The sequence below is a fragment of the Trichoderma ghanense genome (genome assembly GCF_004382785.1).
Source record: "Trichoderma ghanense strain CCMA-1212 chromosome Unknown scaffold_3, whole genome shotgun sequence".
NCBI lineage: Eukaryota > Fungi > Ascomycota > Sordariomycetes > Hypocreales > Hypocreaceae > Trichoderma > Trichoderma ghanense.
The window spans coordinates 1,771,997-1,787,856 of NW_027395666.1; the positions used below are offsets into that span (position 1 = coordinate 1,771,997).

General features: G+C 53.5%; 5 protein-coding genes across 5 annotated transcripts; 2 read left to right on the forward strand and 3 right to left on the reverse strand.

Moving 5' to 3' along the window:
* Positions 1 to 861: 861 nt before the first annotated feature.
* Positions 862 to 2,903, reverse strand: CCMA1212_003916 (Multidrug resistance protein fnx1; the record flags this gene model as incomplete). Its single annotated transcript, XM_073701245.1, has 3 exons — positions 862 to 1,172; positions 1,231 to 2,703; positions 2,900 to 2,903. The coding sequence occupies 3 exons, from the start codon at positions 2,901 to 2,903 to the stop codon at positions 862 to 864; spliced, it is 1,788 nt and encodes a 595-aa protein (XP_073560289.1).
* Positions 2,904 to 3,810: 907 nt separating this feature from the next.
* Positions 3,811 to 5,367, reverse strand: CCMA1212_003917 (uncharacterized protein; the record flags this gene model as incomplete). Its single annotated transcript, XM_073701246.1, has 5 exons — positions 3,811 to 4,267; positions 4,352 to 4,764; positions 4,806 to 4,904; positions 5,051 to 5,070; positions 5,181 to 5,367. The coding sequence occupies 5 exons, from the start codon at positions 5,365 to 5,367 to the stop codon at positions 3,811 to 3,813; spliced, it is 1,176 nt and encodes a 391-aa protein (XP_073560288.1).
* Positions 5,368 to 7,668: 2,301 nt separating this feature from the next.
* Positions 7,669 to 9,135, forward strand: CCMA1212_003918 (uncharacterized protein; the record flags this gene model as incomplete). The annotated part of the gene is made up of 1 exon (XM_073701247.1): positions 7,669 to 9,135. The coding sequence occupies one exon, from the start codon at positions 7,669 to 7,671 to the stop codon at positions 9,133 to 9,135; it is 1,467 nt and encodes a 488-aa protein (XP_073560293.1).
* Positions 9,136 to 10,730: 1,595 nt separating this feature from the next.
* Positions 10,731 to 11,189, reverse strand: CCMA1212_003919 (uncharacterized protein; the record flags this gene model as incomplete). The annotated part of the gene is made up of 1 exon (XM_073701248.1): positions 10,731 to 11,189. One exon carries the CDS (start codon positions 11,187 to 11,189, stop codon positions 10,731 to 10,733), a length of 459 nt encoding a protein of 152 aa, XP_073560292.1.
* A 941-nt stretch (positions 11,190 to 12,130) lies between these two features.
* On the forward strand, positions 12,131 to 13,136 carry CCMA1212_003920 (uncharacterized protein; the record flags this gene model as incomplete). Its single annotated transcript, XM_073701249.1, has 4 exons — positions 12,131 to 12,172; positions 12,233 to 12,251; positions 12,366 to 12,440; positions 12,559 to 13,136. The coding sequence occupies 4 exons, from the start codon at positions 12,131 to 12,133 to the stop codon at positions 13,134 to 13,136; spliced, it is 714 nt and encodes a 237-aa protein (XP_073560761.1).
* Positions 13,137 to 15,860: the final 2,724 nt, after the last annotated feature.

Here is a 15,860-nt window from a genome sequence, read left to right on the forward strand (position 1 = left end):
TGAGGCTGAAGCTGAGCCGACATGCTTGGGCTAGTATGTATCAGGTCTCGGCATTAACGCCCCGGCTCCGGCACTGTTGACGTTGATATGACAGTGCTTTATGCTTCTCTCGCACTGAGGGCTCGTATCGACATCAGTAAGGTAAACAGCCCCTACGTCATTGCCCCATGATCCATCTTGCCCACAGCTTCACATGAAAAAACAACCTCATCAATACTACCAAGACTACGCACCTCAAATACGATGCAGTTGCATTTCCTAGCTCATTCTGGCTAAGAGGTAACATCCCTGACGTGAACCATAAACAAACTTTTCCCATCCTCTGCTAGATACCGGCAGAAAGGACGCTCGTATCACCCGTAACTGCGCGATCGTGAGCACCCTCAAGTTGCCAAAGGAGCCCGGATCGCGCCCATCTGCTCGTCGTAGTAGCGGCTCTCCGATCAAAAGAATGCTGAGCCCAGTATGGCAACAGCACAGTTCTCGCCAACCGTCTTGGCTCCAGAGACCGCACGCAAAGGTATTCGCTAGATATCTAGTGCTGACTTGGGATCCTCGGTTTTCAACTTCTTATCACACTGCATATCTCAATCTCGTACGATGTGGCTTTCATTTTGCTGAACCTTATCTTTGTTATGCTTCACGGCCTCTACCGCTGGCGATGAAGCTCCACAGAGTCTGCCGTCAGAACCTAATCCTTTGACTTAAAGGATCGTGTAAAGCCTATCTTAAAATAGCTTCTATAAACTTAACATCTATCCAGAGTGCAATACAGCAGCGGCTAGTCCAGTTGACAAGTGCAAGACAGATAGGGAGAGCTAAACGTGGACATATAGCAAAGAGATCATACATCAGTCATCTTCATCGTCTAGAAAGAGTTTCGTGGAGCGTGTGCTGCCGCATCAGGGAAACACAGATGAGAGCCCCAACAGCCAACGCGAGCATCGTAAACCAGACACCTCTAAAGGCGTCCATGAACGAATTCATCACCCCGTCATGCCATCCCGGCGGCAGATGCTTCAGGAAATTGAGGTCATCGCGAATCTTGTGGATGATTTCCGCTGCATGTGGCTCGTCGCCGAAGCGGCTCCACAAACGGTCGTTGAGGACGTTCTGGTAGACGGCTGAGCTGACGGTTACGCCAACCGTACCGCCCAGACTTCGAGCAAGGTCTGACCATGTCAAAGTCAGTATTTTTTATCTCCACTTCAATGAGATGAGTAAACTTACAAGTTGCCGAGGTAATGACTGCCTGCTGTGAGTGATCAACTGCCGCGATACATGCCAACAGCGTCGTCGTCAACATGGCACCGTAGCCTCCCCCCCCAAGGAACAAGGCCAACATGGTCGCCCATGCCGGGGTGCTCTCATTCTGCGTAGTGTAGATGAGGATCCCAGAGATGACCATGAGCAAACTGCCAATACCCAGCCCAATATATCTGCCAGTCTTCTTCATGAAGTAGCCAGCCCCGACGGAGCAGATGGAGATTCCGACAGGAGAAGGCAGAATCTTCAGCCCTGCAACCGTTGGCGAGTCGCCGCGGACCTGAAGATACAGCGGGACGTAAAAAATGCCCGCCATGACGACCATGGTCGAGAGAAGGTTGCACATGCAGGCAGACAGCAGAGTGCGGTCCAAAAGGAGGCGAACCGGAATGATGGGCTGCGTCGCTCTGCTTTCCCACCAGAGGAAGCCGGCAAATGCAACAAGGGAGAGCGGGATCGTCGTGAGAGGCAGGGGATGGTTCCAAGGGACGATATTACCTCCGGAATTGACCCCCAAGAGCAGAAGAACCAGGAACGATCCCGTAAGGAAGACGCCGCCAAAGTCGATGCGTGCAAGATACGACTTGTCCGACTGCTTCGGCGGCACCCTGACGAGGATTGCCACGGCCACGGCAGAGACGATAGCCGGGGGGACCTGGACGAGAAAGGCGAGCCTCCAGCCGAGCTTCGTGTGGTCGTTCATCAGCCCTCCAGCAATTCCGCCGAGCATGGCCCCCGAGCCGTAACAGATGTTGCCGATGCCCTGTACCACGCCTCGGCTGCGCAGCGGGATGAGATCCGACCCAAGAAAGGTCGAGATGCTCATCAGGCCGCCGCCGCCAATGCCCGCGACGACACGGCCGAGGATCATGACGCCAGAGCTCTGGGCCAGGCCGCAGATGAGGTTGCCGGCGGCGAAGAAGACGTTGCTGAAGACGAGGCCCGGCCCGCGCCCAAAGACGTCGGTTAAGCGGCCCGAGAGGGGCTGTGCTAGAGCATTAGATATGAGGTAGGCGGTGGCGAGCCAGGAGAGCAGGCTGAGGGACTGGAACTCGCTCGAGATGGGCGCCGACAGCGTGGCGATGATAGAGGAGTCGACAGCACCCAGGAAAACGCCAAGAAAAGAGGTGCCCATGATCAGGCACAGCCGTGAGAAGGACACTTCTTCGGCCAGCACCGTCGTCTCCTCCTCACCTTCGGCTTGGTCGTCGCCATTGCCGTCGACGTCGCCCGCCAGCAGCCTCTGGTTCTCAGCCTCGCCCTCGCTGAGCCGATGACGCTCGAGAATGGCCGCGGCTGCTGCTGCCGCTCCCGTCAGCTCTTTGCCAGTTCCGTTTCTGTTTCCATCCCCGCGGGCCTCGGAGGATCCATACGCTGATCCGGATCCCAAGAGCGGCGTGCGTTCCGACATCGTCGAACGTCGCGTGACCCCCGTCACTCAGCCCTCGGAAGTTGAGTCTATCCAGCCAATGAATAAACTGGCGGTTGATATATCAATGGTGATGGACGCCCTCAATTAGACGGGAGACTGACACAAAAAGTTGTGGGCAACCCGCTCCTGACCAAATTGCACGTTCCTGACGCGGATATGATGGTGCTTGACATATCTCAGAATCGAATCTCGATGGTTGACTCATGGCGGTTAGTGAATTGTGAAATTGTGGCTGGTGCCCTGGAACGGAGAAAAGGTGGCTTAGTGGCGTCTCTAGGGATCCCGGTTCTAGCTCCCGGGTTCCGGGGTTCGAGGCTTCTGGTCTTCCTGTTCTGGGCCTCTGAGTTTTCAGCCCAGGGGCTTCGTTTGCGCCTCTTTTCTCTTCTTTCGTCTGCCGGCATCGCGCGAGCCAGGACGGAGGTTTTTGTCTCGGCAATTGACATTGACAGCGCTTATATTAGTCCCGCGCAAGGGGGATTGGTAATATAGTATGCAGTGACGGTTTCTCGGGCCGCGATGCCAAGCTGACGAGGGGAAAAATTGACAGGCAACGGCTTGGTCGACACACGATCCGGGAAATAGGAAGTGGTTGCACGTCAAGCGGCGATTTGTACAACTTTGACTGTAGGCAAATGCGGTGTCCTGTGTACCGTATGAACAAGCAAGCAGGCACATTGAGTTCCCAGGAGAATTATCGAGATGGCAAAGAGTGGATAGGCGTAAGCTGACGCTCTAAGCTGTCCATAAATTCCTTCTATATGTACATGTATATATAGCCTCAAAGACGAAAGGTGTAGCACAAAGATACAGAGGCGATTGCTCATCCCCTTGAACCGGCATCGAGGTATTAGATACTATCGACTAACAATAAAAGCTTTTGTAGAAAAGAAAGACAAGAATCCAAACAAATAGATCTGGCCACACATTGCCAGTGGTGCCAGCGCCTCGGCCGCAAACAAAAGGGCATTGTATATAAAGGAATAGTGGTAATAGGCATAAAGGAGGGTGTCGAAGATGATTATTCGTTTTCGTGGGGAAAAAGAAAGGGGGGGTATCATGGAGCCGTCCAAAGCAGCCTCGTTCGTGTACAGTCCCGTCATTGTCCACCCCATCTAATTACCCCAGGCGTCGTTCTTGCTATCGGAATCGCTAACGGAGCGGCTGTCGACCGTGACGCGCGTGGTTCGAGTAATGGCCGGTCCGTGGGCACCGACGTGCAGGTGCTCCGTCGACTCGGAAAGGTTCTTCATGTGCACGCCCTCCTCCTCGAGCTGGTAGTAGTCCTTGTTGGCCGAGACGGACGTCTTGGTGTTGCCGCCGCGGGCGAAGCTGCTGCCGGTGTGCTTGGAATTACTCCCAGAGTGCATCATGCCGGTGCCCTTCTTGATGGCCGGGACGATGCCGGCTTCTTGGATGATCTTGGGGATGCAGGGAACGCAGAGAATGAAGAAACCGCATGTCATCTCAGCAGACGCCCAAAAAACTATAGGACCTAATGAGTGAATGCTGTCGGGGTCAGATCCGTGCTTGACAGTGACGTCGACTCGGAACGATGCAGCAACAATGGCACTGGAAAGAAGAAGAGTGTCAGTGTCAGTTGGTTGTGTTCTCCAGGCTGTAGGAAGAAAACAGGGGCTAGAGAAGTCTACTCACAGGACACCCATGCTGAAGATGCTTGCGACACCGAGTCTCTTCTGCCAGGTCATCTTCAAAGTCCAGATCGTGTGCTGGGGCAGACAGAACATGGCGATATCGGATGCCAGCTGGATGCTTGCCGAAATCACCTGCAGCGTGTACAGGTTGAAACATGTGCCCTCCACTCTAAAGTCCCAGATTCGCTCGTGAGGAGTGCACTGCAGGTTCAGGGCAATGACAATGGCAATTCCGGCGGCGACCTGGACAAACGAGATAACAACAACCCCCCAAAAGAAGGGGCTCCTGGTTTTTGTAGTGGGCACAAACAACCGAACCCATTCAACCATGATGGCAACCTTGAGCAGCGGAAGAACGATTGAGTAGAAGACACCGTAAACGAAGACCCACTGGGGTGTTTTCTCATGAGTTAGCTGCCATGCATGGAAGCTGTTTGGAATTGAAGCTGACGTACATAGGTTGTCGGAATGACATCGATCAGGCGGACATTCCATGCGTGGACGAGGTAGCCTGGATACTTGAGCATCATGAAGGAGCTAATAATTGCTCCCCACTGGATTGTTTCTCATGAGTTAGCTGTCATGCATGGAAGCTGTTGGAATCGAAGCTGACATACGTAATTGCCCTAGAGAAAATCAAACAAGTGGTCAGTTGAAAGGGCTTCCCCTGCCTCCTGGACGAAGGTTTGTTTGAACTCACATATGCCAATATGGCCATCACTATACCGCGAGAGAGTCAGCAAGCCAATCTACCACCAGTGATGTGTTCTTGCTTCGTTCGAAATCGGGCGTTGAGATTTCCTGAACTCAGGGGAAGGAGTGATACTCACCCTCCTCTGCTTGGAACTTCCTCAACATGACAATACGGCCGTACATTCGCAGAAAAAAGAAGATCGAGGTTATCACGCAAGTTCCCACTTGGATTCCCAAGGCAAGGTGGTTGCCATTTGGCGGGTTGTCAAGTATCGAGACCTCACCAGCAGGCGGAGGGATGGCAGGGCCTTGCAGAGGATCCATGATGATTGTGGTTTTTCTGGGTTTTCGGAAAGTTGTAAAACGAGCGTATGAGTGAAGAAAGGAGAGAGGTCTTCCTCTAACCCTGAGCCAAGGAAGGACGATGCGAAGGTGAAGAAAGAATGCCCAAAAAAAAAAAAAAAAAGAATCAACTTCTGCGCGCTGCGCCTTGATCAGACAACTTCCAATCTTCTTTTCGATTTTTTCTCCTTCTTCTTCAAAGTTTAGGCTCGTGAAGTGGGCGGGTCTCGTTTGAAGATAAAGGTTGATGAAGGTGATGGACTGCGTTGAAGATCAGGAGGTAAAAGACTGCTCCAGACTCCTCGTTCCTTTTCTTTCTTTCCTTCCTTTTTCTCCCCATGAACGGCACATAGTAAAACTATGCAGTACGGAAATGATCTTCCTACTTGCTTGCCTGCATCTATGATTACGGCCAACGGGCCAATACTACCATAAATCCGGGATTCGAAACCGACATGGTCAGGCCACTCATACTGCTTACAACCGGGCGACGACTGGGGTCAGAGAACAAGGACGGAATACCAACTCGGCAAGGTCAAGTTCTCTCTGAATGGAGCATTTTGGGTCCTTTCCCAGTTGCCTGGTGACTGAAGAGAGTCTGTCCAAGTACAGTAATACTGTACACACTCTCCTACGAACTTCTGGCTCGGCCAGTTTGCATTAGCTTGGTTTCCACTCCATGTTGCCTTCTCCCCTGGATGATACAGTACAACGACGGAAACCGCTGATCGACCTCCTGATTTCACCCTTCCATGTCAATATTTTCCCTTGATCAACATCGACCTGAGGTGAGGGAAATCAAACCGAGTTCGTTAATCTCTTGGTTGACCAAGTCTCTGCGGGTGCCAATCAGACAACACAGACAACAAAGACACCTACAGGAGATGGGGAAAAGCCCAGCACACGCAGAAACTGCAAGATATGCACATAGGGTCTCCAGCCGTGAAAGGTTTCCCTATGCTCTCGGGTTGCCTCATTCATTCCTTGGGTCCTCTCTTGACAGTACATTGCCTACTGTATGTTGTCGTACCACAAGCATGTGCCTTGCGCGAATTTGTTGGACCCCCTGGTCCGGCATTCATCTATGAAGTGAACTAGCTTCCCACCTTTTTCCAGGCTAATGCAGCAACCTCTCTTCCGGAAAGCAAAACCGGACTAAGCAAGCCGGGATATGGGATGTCGCTACGAATTAGAGCCGGGGCGGGACGACCGCGTAAACTGGCGGGTTGTGGGAACGGGGTGGCAAGGAGCCCAAAAGTGCCCCGAGAGCTAACGAGGTTTCCTGTCTTGCCCCGTGCGCCGTTGAACAATGGAGTTGCCCACGCTTGTACGAGCAGATGCAAGCCATCTGCCCGCTAAGACAATGCGGAGAGGTTGTTGTTAGTAGGTTGCCGCTAAACAAGAGAGAGAAAACGTGTGCCGGAGCTATTCGATGTTGATATCGGTATGTGTAGCATCAATGCCACCCACACAAAGCTGTCAAGTGTATGCAAGAAAACGCCACTTTACCTCTCCCAACATATTATACATACTCGTACAACGGCAAGATAACTGTGTAGGTAAGGATTTGTGCTTCCTCTCCTGTGTACCTTACCTACAAGCTGAGCAAAACCTCCCCCTGAAAACTCCACCATCAAGAGACGCAGTTACATGGCGGCGGCTTTTCCGCGCCACTTTGCCTTGATGCTACATTGTAGAGGAGCCGACCCGGGTTAATGAAGCTTACCAGGATTCTCGTTGCCGGTTATATTAGCTCGTAGTATCGCCTAGCCCGCAACTCCTCCTCATGGGTTCCCCCCACGGGCTGGCAGAGCTTCACCGCAAGCAATGCTACAGGGAAGCTGGGACATCTCGCGATTATCACATCTGACAAAGTCGGTCTCAAGACCTTGTCGCTTGGGGTCGCATAAACCAAGTCATCAAACGCTTGAGCTAGTGTCCTCTGTCCCGAAGCGGTGACCGGCTAGGGGAAGCACCAGCGAGGCCCCGAAGGATCAGCTTGCAACGGAGTGCGGGTTGTTGATATCGATACTGCCGCGAGTCCGAAGTAGTAGGTGGTGGTATATATTAGACGTCTGAAAGGAGAAGTCGAGAACATCGAAAGTCAGAAAGAGGCAGAGGAACAAAGGAAAGATTGTAACAGTCCGTCCTTCCTACAATACCGGCCGTCTCAACTTGCTTAGCTTCCTTTTGGCTACACTTCCCACCCCCCTTTTGTCACCATCTCCTCGTTTCTCCCCTTCTCTTGATCCCTCACTCAGCGGCAACAAGTCAACCGAAATCATGGCCCCAAAGCAGGAAGTGTTCCACCTTCACCCTCGTGGGTGGGAGAACGATCCCGAAAGGGAGACGTTCGAAGTGTCGACGTTGGACTATCTCACAGCCTTGTCGTACAATAACTACTGCCTTTTCTTCAAGATGGACGACGCCATGAAGGCTCGGGCCGTGGAGATCATGAAGGAGGGCCTTGAGCGGACCATTGCTCAGGCGAGGTACCTGGCCTGCACCATTGAGAAGAAGGAGTCGGGCAGCGGCCACGAGTACGTCAAGACCAAGGACAGCACGGTGCGGCTGTTCGTGCAGTATCTCGATGCCCCCGAGGACGCGGACAAGTACCCGTCCCTGGAGGAGATTGAAAAGGCAAACTTCAGCGCGGTGCCCCTGGGCGACCTCAAGCTCTGGAGTGTCGAGCCGATGACGTACGGAGAGAAGCCCGAGGCTCATCCCGACGCCCATCCCGTCGTGGCGGCGTTCAAGATGAACTTTGTCCGGGGCGGCTTACTTTTAAACATTCATCATCACCACTTCGCTGCGGATGTCAACGGCTGGGCAGGTTACACCCGCCAGCTGGCGGAGAACTGCTTCGCCGCCTTCAACAAGACCGAGTTCCCCTCCTGGGACCCCAAGAACATGGATCTGTCCCTGCTCTGCAAGCCGGAGCCCCCTGAGGACCAGAAGATTGACGGCCCTCCTGCTCCGCAGCGCCACCCTGACCACGTCCAGGGCGTCTGCTTGCTCTTCCACCTGCCCAAGAGCAAGGCAGCCGAGCTGAAGAAGATGGCCGAGCCGGAGGCGGGCCAGCCGTGGATTTCCACGTACGACGCCTTCGTGGCCTACATCTGGCGGTCCATCACGCGCGTCCGCGCTCCCGTGTTCAACCCAGACCCGGCGTCGAAGCTCTTCCTGTGCGAGGCCGTCGACATGCGACGGCGCTTCACCAACCCCAAGGTTCCTCCCCGGACCCGGGGCAATGTCATGTTCGCGGCCCTGTCCACGACGGCCCCTGTCGAGGCGCCCACGGTGGCCCAGATCATCTCCGAGTGGCCTCTGTCCAAGCTGGCGCAGTACATCCGCGCCCTAACCAGCAGCGTCACCCAGGAGAGCCTGGACAAGACGCTGGAGATGGTGGCCACCATCAAGGACAAGACGTCGCTCAACATCCGCATCGACTCCCTGCCGCCCATGTCGGTCCTCTTCACAGACCACCGCGATGCCATCATGGCGTCGAGCGACTTTGGCTTCGGCAAGCCCATCACCTACCGCCATCTCACGGACCGCGTGACGGAGGGTGTCATCATCGTCTACCCGCCTCGCAGCAGCGATCCCGCCTCGGACGAGGGCCCCGAGTTCTCCTTCTTCTACGAGAAGAGGCTGGCGCAGGACCTGATTGAGGACAAGGAGTTTAGCAAGTACTTTGAGTATAGAGGCGTTGATGCGGAGGATGCCACTGCCCCGGCACTCCTCAACTAATACCCCCCCTGGTTCTACAAGTTCCTTTTTTAACGGGCAGGCATATGACTTGTCACAGAATGACAGATTGGGATGATGTTTGGACAATGTTACATACGAGTACTTTGTAATTTATACACGATGAATGCAAATAACCAAACCGTATTTCGTACTGTGCATGCGTCTCCGACGGCTCTCCATGGGTGCCTGGAACCCGGTAGTATACGAGTATGTACCTTGCCCTGGATGCTTCTCAGGATGCCCAGAGTGGTATGTGCCGAGCCCCTGTCTGGGGAAGCTGGTGCGAGATGTTACGTTGAGACTCGAGGTGTTTTTGTGGTAGCGTGATAGCATCATGCAAGTATCGGACGATATAATCGGCCATCTCCTCCCGTGACAGTGGCCTTTTACTTGTGCCCCTCTCTGAATGCAGAAAGTTTGTACCTTTGTTAAACTCGCCAATTCGAATAACAACAAAAAGCACAAGTCGTTACCGCTTCTGTTGATCTGTCTGCATAACAAGTGTTGTCTGTGGTCGTAAGCGGGTTCTGTAAGTCCTGGTCACGATAGCGAGGGATTCGGCGGCATTCAAGGCATGTAAGAGACTGGAACAGGGTTTTTGGCAAAGGAAATCCGGTAAGAGGGCAATTTTGCTGCGAGGGCTCTTTGAATCGGCATGACCAACGAATTCCTGATCCCCAAAGGGATTCAATCCCGCCGAGGACGGAGTCTGTACGCATCGTCCTGGCAACTCCCCCCCGTATTACAGGCAAGACAGGCCTTCTATCGTCGGTCAAGGCAATAAAAACGCCAAGTATGCAGAGCGCGGAACTCGCATCTGCTACTAGCCAAAAATCAGACAACCGAGTTGAAAATTCACGGGACAGCTAGCACGAAGCTAGGACGTGGGTCGAGGATTCAGGGGGGGAGAAGAACAACACAAACCTTTACCCATTGCAGTCAAGCTTAAGTGCCGAGCCGAGACTTGTATCCTTGCTTCATGCAGGTTACCAGTGTCAACTACGGGAAAGCCCTCTTGTCTTACCTTGCTTTTTCTCAGCTTATTCCTTTTTTTTTTGTCTTCTGTCTCTCTCCTCACTTTATGATTAGTTCTTCGACTTGCTCTCTCTGAGCATGTTTCACCATGTCGTCCAAATAGTCTAGCGTTGTCTGCAGCAAAGCGGACACTCGGACTCAACTTTATCGTCTAAGCCTCTGTCGATCACTCTGTTGCTAGCACCGGCTACCAATTTCTAGGCTCCCGTTATGGAGTCCGGAACAGATCCAGCAACTCCAGCTAGACCCGGGGAGGGGGTCTTGAGCCGTTGAGCAAAGTTCCCTGGCTCCCCTCCCCCCCTTTTCTCCCTCATCTTCCCGTTCCAGGAAGGATCGTCGTCGAGACCTTGGGGCAAGGCAGGGGGAAGACACTGGATGCAGGACTTCTGTATGTGAGAAATATGGTAAGGTTACTCTGTGGGTATGTGCGAAAGCATGTGATACTAGATACATAGTAGTTGTAGTTGTAGGCCGAGTATACGGTGTAGTGTCTGGATTGCAACAGCAGACATACTTGTGCTCGCAACTGCTGCTCGACCGCCAGCAAACACTCTGTACCACTACAGAGTCATCTCTTTCCAGTAGATTCTCACAAACTTGATCTTCTGGATGAACCAGTCGCCATCCTTGAGCTTCCACGTCTCGTAATAGTGTCCTCCACCGGTCCCATGCACCCCCTTGTCGGCCTCCTTCGTCCCGACAAGATACGTGACTCCGAAGATGGCCTTGATCTCGTCCGGAGCCACCAGCTCCAGCTCGGGGTACCCAACGACATGCATCGTCTGGAGGGGGGCGAACGTCTTGCTAAAGTAGGCGACCCAGTCCGCGAGCGACGTCCAGTGGTAGTCGGTGTCGTTGATGTGCACGACGGTGCCCTGCTCGTCGACGGCCATGAAGTCAAGGTCGGGCAAAAAGACCTTGTCAACCAGCCGCCATTCGCCCTTGTCGGCGAGGCGGCAATAAATTGCCTTCTTCCTCAGAATGGTGTCCGCTGCGCCAGCGGGAAGGTTGAGAGCCATGCTGTTGATCAGGACGAGCGTGGAAGGTTGGCGAACAAGGCGTACACGTAAGTACGCTGTAACAACTGGTGACGCCAATGGTTACAGGTTGATCAGTGACGAGATAAGGCAGGAGCCCTCTTCACATGTGGCCAGCTGTGTGTAACGCAAGGTGAGAAGCCCTCCCTCTTGCGATTGCCAGTTGACTTCTTCAGCTGTTGGCTGTCGTGCTGCTGTTATATCTCTGAATCCTTCTTGCTAAAGAACCCCAGCAACTGCACCTCTCAACCAACAACAGCCCAAAAGGAGAACCAACTACTGAGACGCATGAATGCAGAACCTCACTAACTCGGAGTCGGAGGAGAAGGGAATCACGAGAACATGACTCTTCCACACTTCGTTGGCTAGACTTCGTACGCGCTCCATACATACCTACGTGTACAATTGCTGCAACCGTGCAAAAAAGGACATAGCTTAGATGCAATGCGCCGTACAAGGACCGTCTGGATGAGTGCCAAGATGCAAAGGCGAGCAACTGGCGAATCGCTTTGCCGTCCAGGGAGGTGGGACTTCATCAGAGGTGCAACATGACCCCTGGTGTCTGAGGCCCATATGCGGAGCATCCTGGGCAAAGCCAGGGTGGGCTGACAACAAGCGACCCAGTCCGGCTTCTTCAAGGGTATCGTATCTAGCTGGCGGGAAAAAGGCACAGGTGAGACGAATTCCCCTTCAGAGTAATCAGCATTCTCCAAAAATGCGGCATGTATTCCGTAGCGTACCAGGTACGGTACGAGGTTGGGAGCGTGGATGCGCATGCATGTTATACTCAGGTTGAGTGATTCTCACACAAATGGTGTCCCCTATTAAAAAGAGTGTGACATTCTGCGATTGAGTTCCCGATTCCGACCTGCATGTAACTGCCAATTGACGAATTAGGCATTCAGCAGCTTAAGCTTAGCAAGATGCGGTTTCTGTGTCTCCATGGCCGCGGGACCTCTGCCCAGGTAACGTTGAGACAGTCGTCTGCCGCGGAAGAGTCGCTGACCATGGCCCTTGTCGACTAGATCTTCGAGCTGCAGACAGGTGAGTTTCCCTTTGGCGTTGCATCATCAGCTGATTTCCGGTCTCCCACAACTAGCCTAATTCTATAGCTGTGAAGGTACTAACAGCTTGACACTCTGTTCCTTTGACTACCAGCCAGACTCCGAGAACAGCTCAGTGACCATGAGTTTGTCTTCATCGATGGTGTTGTCGAGACGGAACCAAGCGAAGGTGAGCTCTGCTCGTCTACAACCTACTTACCCTGGAAAACACAACAGTCCCGACTTGGTATCCTACGATCAAAAGAACGACAAAGAAGAGACAGGCCTAACCCATCCAAACTCTTCAGGGGCCGAGGCCGTAGCCGACGAATTCTTCGGCTGGTTCGACCGGCCAGTCACCCCAGCGCATACGCGGCAGCTCCTGCTAGGCCTCATCGACTTCATCACGGCCAACGGGCCCTTCCAGGGGCTCATGGGCTTCTCAGAAGGCGGCATCGTCGCGGCGATGCTGCTCGCGCACGACGCCCGCCAGCCCTTTGCGGGCCTCGAGTGCGGCATCCTGATGAGCGCGGCGCCGCCTCTGGACCCGGCCGGGATCCTCCTCGAGGATCCGCCGGCGCTTCGATGCCTGACCCCTGCCGTCGCCGGAACCGCGATCCGCGTCCCCACGGCCCATGTCATTGGCTCCAACGAGCCGTTTGCCCACTTGGTGTCGCTGTCGCCCCTGGCCGGCGTCCTGATCGGCGGCGGCCTGGAGGATCCGGAGGAGCTGCACCAGCTGCTGTTTCAACTGTGCGACGGCTCGCGGCGGGAGAGGTTTGTCCACCAGCTGGGGCATGAGGTGCCGGGGGCGAGGTCGGACGAGGGGCTGGCGGGGACGGTCCGGGTCCTTGAGCGGACGATTGAGCGAGCGCAGTCGGGATAGGGCTTGAGATACGATATGTATGGTACGATGTTTTCGATGCTTGTGGGGTGATCCGCAGACAGTACATGTGTACGTACGAGTAGAAGAAGTAGAAGAAACACGAAAAGCAGTAGCAACAGCCGCAGCAGCAGTAGTACTGGTCACGGTGCAACATCCCGTCCCCTGAAATGAAGCGTGTGGGGAAGGACAAGAGGGCATTTGCTATTTCGGGAATCTGGCTAAACGGAAGATGGCTCTTCTCACGTACAAGGTATCATATATCGCGTTTGTCTTTCCTGTACGAGCAGTAGTATAGGCATTAGTCCGCGTTAAAGGTCAGAAAGAGTATAGACCATATAACATACATACGGCCATCTCGCCGAATCCCTGGGCTTCTCGACTCTGCCTAAAAAGCCCTGTTCACCGTAGTTCTCTCCTCCCTCACGCAACTAGTCCCTGGTATCATCTCGTCTACATCCGCCGGCCGAATCAAGCCTGGTCCTTGCCTCGCTAACACCTTGCCTCGCCCTTCCACCTCCTCGGCACTCAACTACCGCTACTTCTTACTTGGCGGAAAAGAGAGAGAGGGAGAGGGACAGGGAGAGGGAGAGAGAGCAAGATCGAAATTAAGGCCGTGGCCTTACTCTGTGCTCAAGGTACTAGCCCATGCAATAGCACACGTAACATCTGCTCTGTCCCGGTTCAATGGGCTGGGTCAATCAGTCTGATGCTGATTCCTGACGGCAAAAGTCCCGGGTCGACGAACCTGGCACAATCTGATGCTGGAATCTGCGCCTCATTGACCGGCGAAATACATGCTAGTTGCAGAATCACAAGTGACGACTTGAAGTGTTCGAGCAGACTCGTACCAGTGCTTCGCAAGCAATGACGCACGACTTCTCGCAGGCTTGTTGTAAACGAACATCAACAACGCACAACTCTTCCTCCACTGGAGATGATGTACGAGTATTACGAAATACCTGAACAGGAGACTTAGTCATGTTCTACGATCTCAGGCTTGTAGTACGATCACCAAGCCACGGGATCTAACGTCGTCGGTGCCTCAACTGTAACTCATTTGAAGCACGGTTCACAAGTTGGCGAGACAGAAGAGGGAGGGGGGAGGAGGGCCGCCGGCAAATATCGCAAGCCCCTTTCCCCAAAGATGGAGCACCGATGCCAGAGCCGTCGTCACTATTTGTGGTCCGGACCCCTTCGTAATTCTGAATCTTTGCCAAATGCAGGTTCGGTATCTGGATTCCGAAGCGACGGGCATCCGGGAAGACGAACAAAAAAAAAAAAAAAAAAAAAAAAAAGAAAGCAGCTTCCCGGGGTCCAGCGAATGGGCCGATTTCGCTAAAGGATATGGAGCACATACCTCACCCACCTTACGTAGATAGAGCCACAACGAGGGTCATGGGGGAGAGAAGTTAGACTCACAAGTATGTAGGTCAGAAGAAGGAAGCGGAAAGGGCGGTATATCCAACAAAAATCCACCTCCGAGGACGTCACCGTCTCGAAAGAGGCGATGATCACGGAGAGGATGTACGTACGGATGGATACACGGAAAAGTCAATGGGCTGTTTGTTTAATGACGGCAATGATACATCATCCTAAGCACAGACAACCCGCTGCTCTTTGTTCGGATTAGACCGGCCCAGGTATTTGGTTTTGCGATGATATAACCTCATATGATAGGCCGCGTTTCAGTCTGCACTTGCATCGCGCCATCTTGGAAAGGATATTCGGAGTGGATTCCGTAGACCGAGAAATCATGAGTTGTGACCAGCTAACTGGGGCAGGCTTTTTATTTGTTACGCTCGACTGCCAGGTAGAGCTCCCTAGTCGTGTCAATGGCCCGTCTGCCCCCCTTGTTTGGTGAGGTCCATCTTCGACACCAGTATGCGGGACGGAATGGGCCAACCTGCTGTGCTAAGCCCACCCAAAAGTCTGTACCCCTTACAGATACTGGGTAGCAATACTACCAGTACGAGTAATTTGCAACTGCAGATACGACCAGTGCCGGGGTCCTTCGACAGTAATCGGGGCTGCCCAGTTCCCTGGACCGTGCCGTTGGGCGCATCTGTACCGACAGGAAGGATCAGTGACAGCTCGAACCAACAGCCCGTCTGTGCGTCCCCAACTCAATGCATCGATTCTGCATGAATGTTGTTGGGCCTGTCATTCTAGAAAGAGGAGCATCGAGGTTTGACATGCCACTGCAGGCCGTCAACCAACACAACAGCACGCCAAACCTTAAACCCAACACCAGAAAGAAACATATATAGCCTCCAGCCCAAGTAATCAAAGGAAGCGACCCCGGTGAACCGGATAATGATGGCCTACTAGGTAACTGGCCGTCCACCTAGTACGCTTTGCTAGCCCTCCAGACTCCCTGGCTGTAACCGAGAGATCCATCCGGACTTCGTCCTTCCTCAGCCCCGGACACAGCAGGCGCGATGCCAAGGAGGAAGATTATCGTAACTTGTACTCGTACAAGTAACAAGTAAGCGTTGTCCAGGAAGCTGCTTTTACGCCGGCTGTGTCGATAGGGGTGATCTATTCCAGGCCCTCGCTTGATCAGATGGAGCAGCTCTTACGGTATCTGGTCTGCTTTGGAACCTTTTGGAATTTGGGAAGCGCCGACTTAGCCTCCTTGGAGTGTTTTATAAAATTGGGACGCTCTTGTAGACAGCAGGATGGTGAAGAGTAGATAAAGGCTTTTCCAATCCTCAATCAGATTCT